The sequence below is a fragment of the Salvelinus namaycush genome, chromosome 20 (genome assembly GCF_016432855.1).
Source record: "Salvelinus namaycush isolate Seneca chromosome 20, SaNama_1.0, whole genome shotgun sequence".
Classification (NCBI taxonomy): Eukaryota; Metazoa; Chordata; class Actinopteri; order Salmoniformes; family Salmonidae; genus Salvelinus; species Salvelinus namaycush.
The window spans coordinates 50,737,593-50,752,592 of NC_052326.1; the positions used below are offsets into that span (position 1 = coordinate 50,737,593).

The window sequence follows — 15,000 nt, forward strand, 5'->3', positions numbered from 1 at the left end:
TTGGCCCTAAAAACAGAGAGTACACAGTGGCCAGAATACCTGACCACTGTGACTGACTCAAACTTAAGAAAGCTTGACTATGTACAGACTCAGTGAGATAGCCTTGCTATGAGAAAGGCCGCCGTAGGCAGACATGCTCTCAAGAGAAGACAGGCCTATGTGCACACTGCCCACAAAATGAGGTGGAAAACTGGCTGCACCTTCCGAACCTTTTCCTTTGCCCCCCAAATGTATGACCCTATTAGAGGGACACATATTTCCTCAGATTACACAGATCACAAAGAATTCGAAAACAAATCCAATTTTGATAAACTCCCATATCATGGGTGAAATTCCACAGGTGCATCACAGCCGCAAGATTTGTTGACCTGTGGCCACAAGAAAAGGCAACAGTGAAGACCAACACATGTAAATATCACCCATATTTATGCTATGTATTTTAACTGTGTGCTTTAACCATTTGTACATTGTTACAACACTGTATATAGATAACATGACATTTGTAATGTCTTTATGTTTTGAACTCTGTATGTGTAAGTTTACTGTTAATTTGTATTGTTTGTTTCACTTTTGTGTTATTGTCTACCTCACTATGCCTTTGCAATGTTAACACATATTTCCCATGCCAATAAAGCCCTGAATTGAATGAATTGGAATTGAGAGAGAGAGAAGAAGAGAGAGAGAGAGAGAGAGAGTGTGATATTTCAGGGTGTCTGAGTGTATGAAGACTGAGTTCAGTAGAATAGAGTCAGATTGAACAGTGGTACGCTCAGTACAAACCAAGAGAGAGAAGAGAGAGAGAGAGAGAGAGAGAGAGAGAGGTGTGTATATTTAAGGGTGTCTGAGTGTCTGATAGACATAGTTTCTAGTAGAATATCGTCAGAATGACCGTGGTACGCTCAGATACAACCAAGAGAGAGCAAGGCATCAGTGTGTATCTAATATAGGGATTAGGGTCATTGGTACTCAGCAACTGATTCTTCATTAGGTGGTGTAAACCAGGACACAGTACAGTACACGCATAATGACAAGCATGATGAGGAAGTGGAGCATCATTTAGAGGCAAGGTGGCTAGCTAAACAGGTCTGATTAAACACTCACACACCTAAACCAGTTGTGATCCTCAAAAAAAACTCGTCAGCATTCCCCAGAGGACGGAGAATTGAACGTGAGAGTGAGCATGACACCATATCGCCATATTTATCAGTTGTGTCTTGTTCTCTTCACAGGGCTAAAAATAGATTACCATGGCATACGCTTATACCGTAGGTCATCACGATCCCTATGTTGGACGGAAACACTGGTGTGATCTTCCAGGAATTTCCTGCGTATAGAACATGCAGCTAGATAACTCTTGCCGATACACCAGAACATGACTCTAGAACACAGCAGAGAGAGAGAGAACTCTTAGAACCATACAGTGATGGAACGCTAGAGCCATAAAGAGATAGAACTCTAGAACAAATGCAGAGATAGAACCTACAACACATGCAGAGATAGAACTTTGAAACCATTCAGAGATAGTAGAACTCTAGGAACCAATAAGAGATAGAACTCTAGAACAATACAGAGATAGAACGCTAGAACCGTTCAGAGATAGAACTCTTAGAACCATTCAGAGAAGAACTCAAGCATCATTCAGAGATAGAACTTATAGAACCATACAGATAGAAGATAGAACCATACAGAGATAGAAACTCTAAAAAAAAAGCAAACCCCCCCATTACACAGGAAGGAATAGAAACTATAGAAACATACAGAAGTAGAACTATAGAAACATACAGAGATAGAACTCAAGCCCATACAGAGATGGAAATCTCTGAACCATACAGAGATAGAACTCTAGAAACCATACGAGAAGGAAACTCTAGAACCATAAGAGAAGAAACTCTAGAATCCATACAAGACTAGAATCAGAACCATACAGAGACTTAGAACTCTAGAACCATACAGAGAAGAAATCCGAACCCATACAGAGAAAGGAACTCTAGAAACAACAGAGAAGGAACTCTAGAACCATACAGAGAGAGAAACCTTTCAGGTAGCTACATATCAAGCTCTGGTAATTCAAGGACAGGAGATAATACTCTTTCTTGAGCTTTGGGAATACTTGTATGAAGAGGGAAACAAATCTCAGGTGTCTTGAGAAACGAATTACTACGTCCAATGGGCACACTGTACTCTACAAAGTGCACTATTTTGACCGAACCCCATGGGGCCCTTCTCAACAGCAGAGCACTACATAGGAGCCATGGGTCCCATCTGGGAAGCAGACATTGAATCTATAATGAAAAGAAACATGTTGACGGTATACTAATGGTGTGACAGGCAGTAGTTACATGGTGTGACAGGCAAGTAGTTACATGGTGTGACATCTTGGGCAGTAGTTTACATGGTGTATGACAAGGCAGGAGTTCATGGTTTGTGACAGCAGTATTTACATGGTGAGACAGGCAGTAGTGACATGGTGTGGACAGGCAGTAGTTACATGGGTGTGTGACAGGCAGTAGTTACATGGTGTGACAGGCAGTAGTTACCATGGTGTATGTGACAGGCAGTTAGTTACATGGTGTGAAAGGGCAGTAGAACATGGTGTGACAGGCAGTAGAGTAGTTAATGGTGTGACAGGCAAGTAGTACATGGTGTGAAAAGGCAGAGTTAACATGGTGGACAGGCAGTGTTACAATGGTGTGACGGGCAGTAGTTACATGGGTGTGACAGGCAGTAGTTACATGGTGTGACAGGCAGTAGTTCCATGGTGTGACAGGCAGTAGTTACATGGTGTGACAGGCAGTAGGTTACCATGGTGTGACAGGCAGAAGTTACATGGTGTGACAGGCAGTTAGCTACATGGTGTGTGAAAGGCAGTAGTTACATGTGTGACAGACAGTAGTTACATGGGTGACAGGCATAGTAGTTACATGGTGTGAAGGGCAGTAGTTACATGGTGTGTGCCAGGCTAGTAGCTACATGTTGTGACAGGCAGGTAGTTACATGGTGTGGACAGCAGTAGTTACATGGTGTGACAGGCAGTAGACATGGTGGACAGGAGTAGCTAAATGGTGTGAGGCAGTAGTCACATGGCGTGAGTGAAAGGCATAGATACATGGTTCTGTGACAGGCAGTAGTTACATGGTGGGACAGGCATAGTTACATGGTTGTGACAGCAGTAGCTTACATGGTGTGACAGGCAGTAGTTACCTGGTGTGACAGGCAGTAGCTACATGGTGTTGATGGTTGAATGTGAGCTCTAATGGTAAATGGGGATATGTTCAGTATGTATTGGTGATTTCTAGTCAACAGTCAATCAGACGATCAATAAAAGATACGGATCCGTAAACTTGAACGGAGATATTCTGACCTAGAGACCCTAATACACAGGGGTGGTTATGAGGAAACAAGATGGAGAATATGTAGAAAGACAGTGTTACGAAAGGGAAGGGAAGATTCATGGAAGGTTAATATGGAGGACAGAAAGATGTCTGGACATGGGATGTGGTCCAATAGGACCCTATCACCTACATAGTGCACTTCTTGCAGTAGTGCCTATAGGGCCTGGTCAAATGGACAGGTATGCATATAGAAGCCCCCTCCTAAAACCTCAGGCGATACATAAAACATGCAAAGGGGACAAGCTTAAGAGGGAAGAGGAGGAAGGAATCCTTTTTTTAAACCGGCTCCGACGCTCGTCGTATGTGGCAGGCATGCAGACGATAACAGATAAGGGAAACCCAGCGTGAGATGCTCGGTGATGCAGAACTCCCAACGGAGATAATTGCTTTTACGCCCGCTTTGAGGAATACAACACTGTGTCTTGACGTAGAAAGCCACAGTTGTCAGGATGATGTGTGATCTCACTCTACGTGGCTGATGAGATTAACGTTTAAACAGATTAACAATCACAAGTCCATCATGGCAGATGGATACAAGGGCACGATCTCAAAGCATGCACAGACCAGCTGGCCAAGTGTCTTCACAGAAATTTCAACCGATCTGTCTCAGTCTGTAATTCCACTGTTTCAAAGCTGGCACCATTGTCTCGGTTCCAAGAAAACATCAGGTAACCCGCAAAATTACTCAACCCTGTAGCAATACAATCTGCAATATGAAGTGCTTTTGAAAGGCTGGTCAATGACACACACAACAACATCATCACAGGGACCACCCTGGACCCACTCCAATTCACATACCACCCCAAACAGATCCACAGATTACATGCCTGCCCCACCTGGACAAGAGGGGACATAACTATGTGGAATGCTGTTAATGAATACAGCTCAGTGTTCAACACATAGTCACTCAAGCTCATACAAAGCTCAGGAACCCATGGAGAACAACTCCACTGCAATGGATTCTGGACTCATGAACGGACGGCCACAGGTGATGCAAGGAGTGTGCTTAGTCCCCGCCTTTAATCCCTGTCAAACGCGACTGCGTGGCCACACACGATCAAAACGCCATCATCAAGTTTGCTGACGATGGAAAGGTCTTAGGCCTGATCACGGATGGAGTGCCTTTTTTGGGACAATGAGACAGGCCTACTGGGAGGCAGAGACTTGGCAGTGCGGTTACATGAAAAACTCTCCTCACATCAGTAAGACAAGGAGTGATTTAGAGGAACGGAAGGGGCGAGAGACGACCCATCACATCGACAGGGATGCAGTGGAGCGGAGTCTATCAGTCCAGAGATCTGTGTATAATGACGAGATGCTCTGTGTGTATGTAACCTAACGTAGCAGGAGTCTATCAGTCCAGAGATCTGTGTATAATGACGAGATGCTCTGTGTGTATGTAACCTAACGTAGCAGGAGTCTATCAGTCCAGAGATCTGTGTATAATGACGAGATGCTCTGTGTGTATGTAACCTAACGTAGCAGGAGTCTATCAGTCCAGAGATCTGTGTATAATGACGAGATGCTCTGTGTGTATGTAACCTAACGTAGCAGGAGTCTATCAGTCCAGAGATCTGTGTATAATGACGAGATGCTCATGGCTCCGCCCCAACAATGAGTCGTTGTCCCAAAGGCGGGAAGACAGGCGACAAGTTTAGGTCACCCATAGAAACGCATTGGGCTTGTTTTGGACAGATTCTGGTTGAGAATGAAACCTTTCGCTTCGCCTCTTCCTCTCTGATCCGTCTGAGCCGGGGGAAAACTATGGTACAATGGATTATTGTCAGTGTAGTTAATTACCGCGTTTAACTAGGTTGAATATTTGCGTAATGAAAACGACAGCGTCCCACATAGTTGTTGACTTGATTTATGTAGTGAATGATTTGATTTCTCTCTAGAGAAACAGCGCATTGGGCTCACAATAAATAAATAAATACATGGAATTCAAGTAATTGATCCGACGTCGCTCAATTAGTTGTTTAAATAACCCCTAAAAATGAAATGTCAGTTAATCGTTTAGCACAAGCGCTAGGAAACCTTTCAAAAGATGACATTTAAATATTTACTGCATAGTCACATTATTTGCAAATCTAGTTTTATTATCAATTATCTATTTTGATTGACATTATTTCTAATAGTCACTAGCAAGCCCAGGCGAAAACACAACAATTTCGTTAGCTCGTAACCACAAATTAGAAATGAGTTGACATCTAAATTAGCATCCCCTGCAGTAGAGCTTCACCTCATTAAGTAGCAGCTGTTCTGTTATGTATGTGACTGTCATGACAATGTTAAATAAATATTCATTTTATTCCTGTCTTCCTTTTTATGTTTATTTCACTGTAATGTCCTGGCGATGATTGTGTGTTTGTTTTTATTGTCGGTTCTTATTGTTCTATGTCTCGTATGTCTCCATCGTAGGTAAAATACAGGATGGGAATATGGAGAACAACCAGACTAAAGGTAACCTATTTTCAACTTTCCCCTCCCTCCTAGTTTGGTTTGTGCTCTAACTAGGGATGCACATTTCCTGTAACTTTCCCCCCCCCCAAAAAAATCCCAGCTTTTCCAGAAATCATGGTTGGAAATTTTCGGATTTCATGCCTATTCCCTTCTGATTCCGGGAATATTCATTTCCTGGAAAACCTAGGAATTTGGGGCAAGTTATCATTATTTTGCAACCCCAGCTCTAACGATCCTCTAACATTCCCTTAACGTTAAGTCTCTAACATACTTCTGATGTTGAGTAAACATCCATTCAACCTGATGTACGTCTTGTGTCCGCAGTGTTGTTGTCACGGGCTGCAGTGTTGTTGTCACGGGCTGCAGTGTTGTTGTCACGGGCTGCAGTGTTGTTGTCACGGGCTGCAGTGTTGTTGTCACCGGCTGCAGTGTTGTTGTCACGGGCTGCAGTGTTGTTGTCACGGCTGCAGTGTTGTTGTCACCGGCTGCAGTGTTGTTGTCACGGGCTGCAGTGTTGTTGTCACCGGCTGCAGTGTTGTTGTCACGGGCTGCAGTGTTGTTGTCACCGGCTGCAGTGTTGTTGTCACGGGCTGCAGTGTTGTTGTCACGGGCTGCAGTGTTGTTGTCACGGGCGGCAGTGGTGTTGTCACGGGCTGCAGTGTTGTTGTCACCGGCTGCAGTGTTGTTGTCACGGGCGGCAGTGGTGTTGTCACGGGCTGCAGTGTTGTTGTCACCGGCTGCAGTGTTGTTGTCACGGGCGGCAGTGGTGTTGTCACGGGCTGCAGTGTTGTTGTCACGGGCTGCAGTGTTGTGGATGTCTCAGCTCTATATGAGCATGTCTCAAGGTCTCTCTCTCTCTAATCTCTCTTGCTCTGTCTTCCTCTCTCTCTCTCTATCTTGCTCTGTCTTTCTCTCTCTCTCTCTCGGTATCTCTCTCTTTTAGAGGTCAGTCTGCCCGGAGGTTGTTCCAATCACTTTGGAGAGAGAGAGAGAGAGAGAAAGACAGAGCAAGATAGATAGTGTTCATCTTGAAGGTTTTCCTGCTAGCTAGCAGGCTCTCTCTGTACAGGGCTTTCTCTGAACAGGGCTCTCTCTGTACAGGGCTCTCTCTGAACAGGGCTCTCTCTGTACAGGGCTTTCTCTGAACAGGGCTCTCTCTGAACAGGGCTCTCTCTGTACAGGGCTTTCTCTGAACAGGGCTCTCTCTGTACAGGGCTCTCTCTGTACAGGGCTCTCTCTGTACAGGGCTTTCTCTGAACAGGGCTTTCTCTGTACAGGGCTCTCTCTGAACAGGGCTTTCTCTGTACAGGGCTCTCTCTGTACAGGGCTTTCTCTGAACAGGGCTCTCTCTGAACAGGGCTTTCTCTGTACAGGGCTCTCTCTGTACAGGGCTCTCTCTGAACAGGGCTCTCTCTGAACAGGGCTTTCTCTGAACAGGGCTTTCTCTGTACAGGGCTTTCTCCTGACAGGGCTCTCTCTGTACAGGGCTTTCTCTGTACAGGGCTTTCTCTGTACAGGGCTTTCTCTGTACAGGGCTTTCTCTGTACAGGGCTCTCTCTGAACAGGGCTTTCTCTGTACAGGGCTTTCTCTGTACAGGGCTTTCTCCTGACAGGGCTCTCTCTGTACAGGGCTTTCTCTGTACAGGGCTCTCTCTGTACAGGGCTTTCTCTGTACAGGGCTCAAAGTGCTTTACATTGTACTGTGATGATGTAACCAAGGGCAAATCGTTATTCAGTTATTATTCTCCTGAAGAATAGTGAATGTTTTCTACACGCAGATACAAATGTGAAGATTCAAATGATTAATGATTAATAGGTTAATAGGTCCCGTGTGGCTCAGTTGGTAGAGCATGGCGCTTGCAACGCCAGGGTTGTGGGTTCATTCCCCACGGGGGGACCAGGATGAATATGTATGAACTTTCCAATTTGTAAGTCACTCTGGATAAGAGCGTCTGCTAAATGACTTAAATGTAAAATGTAAAAATTTATTAAAAACAAAGAACACATCAATTAAATGACTTTAAGGAAGGATGTTGATTGAGTGTTGTGAGCGGTATCTTTTTAACCTTGGACAACCTTTAACCTTTAACCTTTTTAACCTTGGACAACAACGTTTCTGCTGAGAACAGCATTTTGTTCTCGTCTTACACCGGATCCAAAGGATGACATTCCCTGAACCTTTTTAACAACAATTCTCTTTCAAACTCTTTTGCTATTTTTGATGTTATTTGAAATGTGAAACTTTTTAAAAATGTCGACCTACACGTGTTTTTTTTCCCCTGACTAGTTTAGTTAACTAGAATTGATCACTTCTTCAGACAGTTGTGGTGAGAGGTTAAAGGCTGGTTGAACATAGCAATGTATCCAAGAGGATATACGTACCAACCACTGTCTCTGTTGGGCAGTGCTTAGAGCGTCACTGGTTTCCATAACGTCTTTTACTTCAATGGATGGACTCGACCTAAGTTGGGGTCTTTCCTACAGCATAGGCCACAGGACTAGACCTAAGTTGGGGTCTTTCCTACAGCATAGGCCACAGGACTCGACCTAAGTTGGGGTCTTTCCTACAGCATAGGCCACAGGACTCGACCTAAGTTGGGGTCTTTCCTACAGCATAGGCCACAGGACTCGACCTAAGTTGGGGTCTTTCCTACAGCATAGGCCACAGGACTCGACCTAAGTTGGGGTCTTTCCTACAGCATAGGCCACAGGACTCGACCTAAGTTGGGGTCTTTCCTACAGCATAGGCCACAGGACTCGACCTAAGTTGGGGTCTTTCCTACAGCATAGGCCACAGGACTCGACCTAAGTTGGGGTCTTTCCTACAGCATAGGCCACAGGACTCGACCTAAGTTGGGGTCTTTCCTACAGCATAGGCCACAGGACTCGACCTAAGTTGGGGTCTTTCCTACAGCATAGGCCACAGGACTAGACCTAAGTTGGGGTCTTTCCTACAGCATAGGCTACAGGACTAGACCTAAGTTGGGGTCTTTCCTACAGCATAGGCCACAGGACTAGACCTAAGTTGGGTTCTTTCCTACAGCATAGGCCACAGGACTCGACCTAAGTTGGGGTCTTTCCTACAGCATAGGCCACAGGACTCGACCTAAGTTGGGGTCTTTCCTACAGCATAGGCCACAGGACTAGACCTAAGTTGGGGTCTTTCCTACAGCATAGGCCACAGGACTCGACCTAAGTTGGGGTCTTTCCTACAGCATAGGCCACAGGACTCGACCTAAGTTGGGGTCTTTCCTACAGCATAGGCCACAGGACTCGACCTAAGTTGGGGTCTTTCCTACAGCATAGGCCACAGGACTCGACCTAAGTTGGGGTCTTTCCTACAGCATAGGCCACAGGACTCGACCTAAGTTGGGGTCTTTCCTACAGCATAGGACACAGGACTAGACCTAGTTGGGATCTTTCCTACAGCATAGGCCACAGGACTCGACCTAAGTTGGGGTCTTTCCTACAGCATAGGCCACAGGACTCGACCTAAGTTGGGGTCTTTCCTACAGCATAGGCCACAGGACTCAACCTAAGTTGGGGTCCTTGCTATATAGAACAGACCACAGGGACATCCCATAATAATCGCTGTCTGTGTTCCTGTGGTTGTTTCAGTGAAGAAACAGGACGGGGCGGCTGCCATGGAGATGCAGCCTCTGAAGAGCGCCGAGGGAGGAGAGATGGAGGAGAAGGAAAAGAAGAAAGCAAATGTCTCCAAGAAGGAGAAGTCTGTCCTCCAGGGGAAACTGACCAAGCTGGCTGTTCAGATCGGCAAAGCAGGTACGGCAGATCAATCAATATGATAAATTATGTCAAATCACTCGATAGGGCCTTGGTCAGGGAGGTGACTAAGAATCCGATGGTCACTCTGACAGAACTCCAGAGTTCCTCTGTGGAGATGGGAGAACATTCCGGAAGGACAACCATCTCTGCAGCACCCCACCAATCAGGCCTTTATGGTAGAGTGGCCAGACGGAAGCCGCTCCTTAGAAAAAGGCACATGACAGCACGCTTGGACTTTTCCAAAAGACAGCTAAAGGACTCTCAGACCATGAGAAACAAGATTATCTGATCTGATGAAACCTAGATTGAACTCTTTAGCTTGAATGCCAAATGTCAGGTCTGGAGGAAACCTGGCGCCATCCCTACGGTGAAGCATGGTGGTGGCAGCATCATGCTGTGGGGATGTTTTTCAGCAGGAGGGACTGGGAGACTAGTCAGGATCGAGGGAAAGATGAACAGAGCAAAGTACAGAGAGATCCATGATGAAAACCTGCTTCAAAGCGCTCAGGAGCTCAGACTGGGGTGAAGGTTCACCTTCCAACAGGACAACGACCCTAAGCACACAGCCAAGACAACGCAGTAGTGGCTTCGGGACAAGTCTCTGAATGTCCTTGAGTGGCCCAGCCAGAGCCCAGACTTGAACCCGATCTAACATCTCTGGAGAGACCTGAAAATAGCTTTGTAGCAACACTCCCCATCCAACCTGACAGAACTTGAGAGGATCTGCAGAGAAGAATGGGAGAAACTCCCCAAATACAGGTGTGCCAAGCTTGTATCGTCAAGAAGACTCACGGCTGTAATCCCTGCCAAAGTACTGAGTAAAAGGGTATTTTTTTTAATTTTTATACATGTGCTAAAATGTCAATACTTTCCGAATGCACTGTATATATGATCCTTAATTTATTTATTTACTATGTGTACTAGATATAATTCAGATTACACTGACGTTCCGAGACGGAATATGGAGATTATCAGATCACGCTGACATTCTGAGATGGAATAGGGAGATTATCAGATCACGCTGACGTTCTGAGACAGAATAGGGAGATTATCAGATTATGCTGACGTTCTGAGACGGAATAGGGAGATTATCAGATCACGCTGACGTTCTGAGACGGAATAGGGAGATTATCAGATCACGCTGACGTTCTGAGACAGAATAGGGAGATTATCAGATTACGCTGACGTTCTGAGACGGAATAGGGAGATTATCAGATCACGCTGACATTCTGAGACGGAATAGGGAGATTATCAGATTACGCTGACGTTCTGAGACAGAATAGGGAGATTATCAGATCAAGCTGACGTTCTGAGACGGAATAGGGAGATTATCAGATTACGCTGACGTTCTGAGACGGAATAGGGAGATTATATCACAGAAAGAAAATGTAGGAGTAGATGTGGAATGCAAGAAATCAAATCACAGAAATAAATGTTATTCAGAAGTATTTGCTGCTGTGCTGTTGATTTCTAAAGATAAAAGTTGAAATAAATATTTGCTATCATATGAGCCAAAACAAACCAGGCATCTCGCACTTTCATCTGTTTACAAGCAGCCATTTCCTTGTCCAGGTCTGGTGATGTCAGCCATCACAGTGATCATCCTGGTGCTGTACTTTGCTGTGGACAACTTTGTCCTGCAGAAGAGGCCGTGGCTGACGGAGTGCACTCCCATCTACGTACAATACTTTGTCAAGTTCTTCATCATCGGCGTCACCGTGCTGGTGGTGGCTGTACCCGAGGGGCTGCCCCTGGCCGTCACCATCTCCCTGGCCTACTCTGTCAAGGTATGTACACACGCACGCACGCACGCACGCACGCACGCACGCACGCACGCACACACACTGGTCGGCACCATCTCCTACTCTGTCAAGGTAGAGAAACAAAATCTAGCTATTTATCATTATATACAAAATAAAATATATATTTTTGGGGGCAAACTTCCAAAACTACTCTGTCAAAGTATATATATATTTAAAAAAAACTCTTATCTGATGTCTTGCAGCATTAAAAACTATTACCTGACGTGTTGCAGAACCAAAAGCTATTTAACAAGAAGTTCTACCTGTACAATCTCTGTGACTAATTACTTCTGGCAGATGATAGCACGCCATGTTGCAAACATATCGCGGCAAATGATCTTTCTAGTGCTGTCTGTGCCTTCCTTAATTGCATCTGATGGGATAAAAAAACAATATGTATTGGATTAAAACATGATTCAAACAGTTTTAGAAACTTCAGAGTGTTTTCTATCCAAATCTACTAATAATATGCATATCTTATCTTCTGGGGATGAGTAGCTGGCAGTTTAATTTGGGCATGCTTTTCATCCAAAATTCCGAATGCTGCCCCCTACCCTAGAGAAGTTTAATTGCCTCTGATGGGATAAAAAACAATATGTATTGAATTGAAACAAAAGGCTAAAACCTCCAACAACACGGTTGATATTTCATCCTCAGAAAATGATGAAAGATAATAACCTGGTCCGCCACCTGGATGCATGTGAGACGATGGGTAACGCTACGGCCATCTGCTCCGACAAGACTGGCACGTTGACAACCAACCGCATGACGGCCGTGGCGTGCTACGTGGGGGATGTCCACTACAAGGAGATACCAGACCCTGGACTTCTGTCTGTTAAGTCTCTGGATATCCTTGTCAACGCCATCTCCCTCAACAGCGCGTATACCACCAAGATACTGGTAAGAACCTATCACACTATATACTATACTAACAGGATACTGGTAAGATACTGAGATATTACACCGACAACATACTGAGTTGTTACACCAACTACACACTGAGATATTACACCAACAACATACTGAGATGTTACACCAACTACACACTGAGATACTGAGATATTACACCAACTACACACTGAGATACTGAGATATTACACCAACTACACACTGAGATATTACACCAACAACATACTGAGATGTTACACCAACTACACACTGAGATACTGAGATATTACACCAACTACACACTGAGATATTACACCAACTACACACTGAGATGTTACACCAACAACATACTGAGATACTGGGATATTACACCAACTACATACTGAGTTGTTACACCAACTACACACTGAGATATTACACCAACAACATACTGGGATATTACACCAACTACACACTGAGATATTACACCAACAACATACTGAGATATTACACCAACTACACACTGAGATACTGAGATATTACACCAACAACACACTGAGATACTGAGATATTACACCAACTACACACTGAGATGTTACACCAACAACATACTGAGATACTGAGATATTACACCAACTACATACTGAGATACTGAGATATTACACCAACTACACACTGAGATACTGAGATATTACACCAACTACATACTGAGATACTGAGATATTACACCAACTACACACTGAGATACTGAGATATTACACCAACTACATACTGAGATACTGAGATATTACACCAACTACACACTGAGATATTGAGATATTACACCAACTACACACTGAGATACTGAGATATTACACCAACTACACACTGAGATATTACACCAACTACATACTGAGATACTGAGATATTACACCAACTACACACTGAGATACTGAGATATTACACCAACTACACACTGAGATACTGAGATATTACACCAACTACATACTGAGATACTGAGATATTACACCAACTACACACTGAGATACTGAGATATTACACCAACAACACACTGAGATATTACACCAACAACACACTGAGATATTACACCAACAACACACTGAGATACTGAGATATTACACCAATTACACACTGAGATATTACACCAACTACACACTGAGATGTTACACCAACTACACACTGAGATACTGTGATATTACACCAACTACACACTGAGATACTGAGATATTACACCAACTACACACTGAGATGTTACACCAACTACACACTGAGATATTACACCAACTACACACTGAGATATTACACCAACTACATACTGAGATACTGAGATATTACACCAACAACACACTGAGATACTGAGATATTACACCAACTACATACTGAGATACTGAGATATTACACCAACAACACACTGAGATACTGAGATATTACACCAATTACACACTGAGATATTACACCAACTACACACTGAGATGCTACACCAACTACACACTGAGATACTGAGATATTACACCAACTACACACTGAGATACTGTGATATTACACCAACAACACACTGAGATACTGAGATATTACACCAATTACACACTGAGATATTACACCAACTACACACTGAGATGTTACACCAACTACACACTGAGATGTTACACCAACTACACACTGAGATACTGTGATATTACACCAACTACATACTGAGATACTGTGATATTACACCAACAACACACTGAGATACTGAGATATTACACCAATTACACACTGAGATATTACACCAACTACACACTGAGATGTTACACCAACTACACACTGAGATGTTACACCAACTACACACTGAGATACTGTGATATTACACCAACAACACACTGAGATATTACACCAACAACACACTGAGATATTACACCAACAACACACTGAGATACTGAGATATTACACCAACTACACACTGAGATATTACACCAACAACATACTGAGATACTGAGATATTACACCAACTACACACTGAGATATTACACCAACTACATACTGAGATACTGAGATATTACACCAACAACACACTGAGATACTGAGATATTACACCAACTACACACTGAGATATTACACCAACTACACACTGAGATACTGAGATATTACACCAACTACACACTGAGATACTGAGATATTACACCAACAATATACTGGTAAGATACAAGATACACCTGAAACAAACGGACCCCCTAAAACACCTGAAACCCATTGAACCTCCTGAAACACCTAGAAGTGTGTTTTGCAGTAGAAATGCAGTAGTGTGCAGTAGTGTGCAGTAGAAGTGTAGTAGTGTAGTAGAGGTGTAGTAGTGTGCAGTAGAAGTGTAGTAGTGTGCAGTAGAAGTGTAGTAGTGTAGTAGAGGTGTAGTAGTGTGCAGTAGAAGTGTAGTAGTGTGCAGTAGAAGTGTAGTAGTGTAGTAGAGGTGTAGTAGTGTGCAGTAGAAATGCAGTAGTGTGCAGTAGTGTGCAGTAGAAGTGTAGTAGTGTGTAGTAAAAGTGTAGTAGTGTGTAGTAGAAGTGTAGTAGTGTGCAGTAGACGTGTAGTAGTGTGCAGTAGAAGTGCAGTAGAAGTGCAGTAGAAGTGCAGTAGAAGTGCAGTAGAAGTGCAGTAGTGTACCACCAGGCAGACTCTTTATAATATCGTCTGGAGTCTGGTCACAGCTGGACTGG

At 43.9% G+C, this 15,000-nt stretch overlaps 1 protein-coding gene across 1 annotated transcript in view; it reads left to right on the top strand.

The window, feature by feature from the left end:
• Window positions 1–4,326: 4,326 nt before the first annotated feature.
• The window catches only part of LOC120064861 (plasma membrane calcium-transporting ATPase 2-like), a 116,841-nt gene continuing 106,167 nt past the window's right edge, over window positions 4,327–15,000 (top strand). Inside the window, 5 exon segments of the mRNA XM_039015452.1 lie at window positions 4,327–4,380; window positions 5,825–5,855; window positions 9,474–9,638; window positions 11,214–11,428; window positions 12,101–12,343. Coding sequence (XP_038871380.1) covers window positions 4,327–4,380; window positions 5,825–5,855; window positions 9,474–9,638; window positions 11,214–11,428; window positions 12,101–12,343 — 708 coding nt within the window.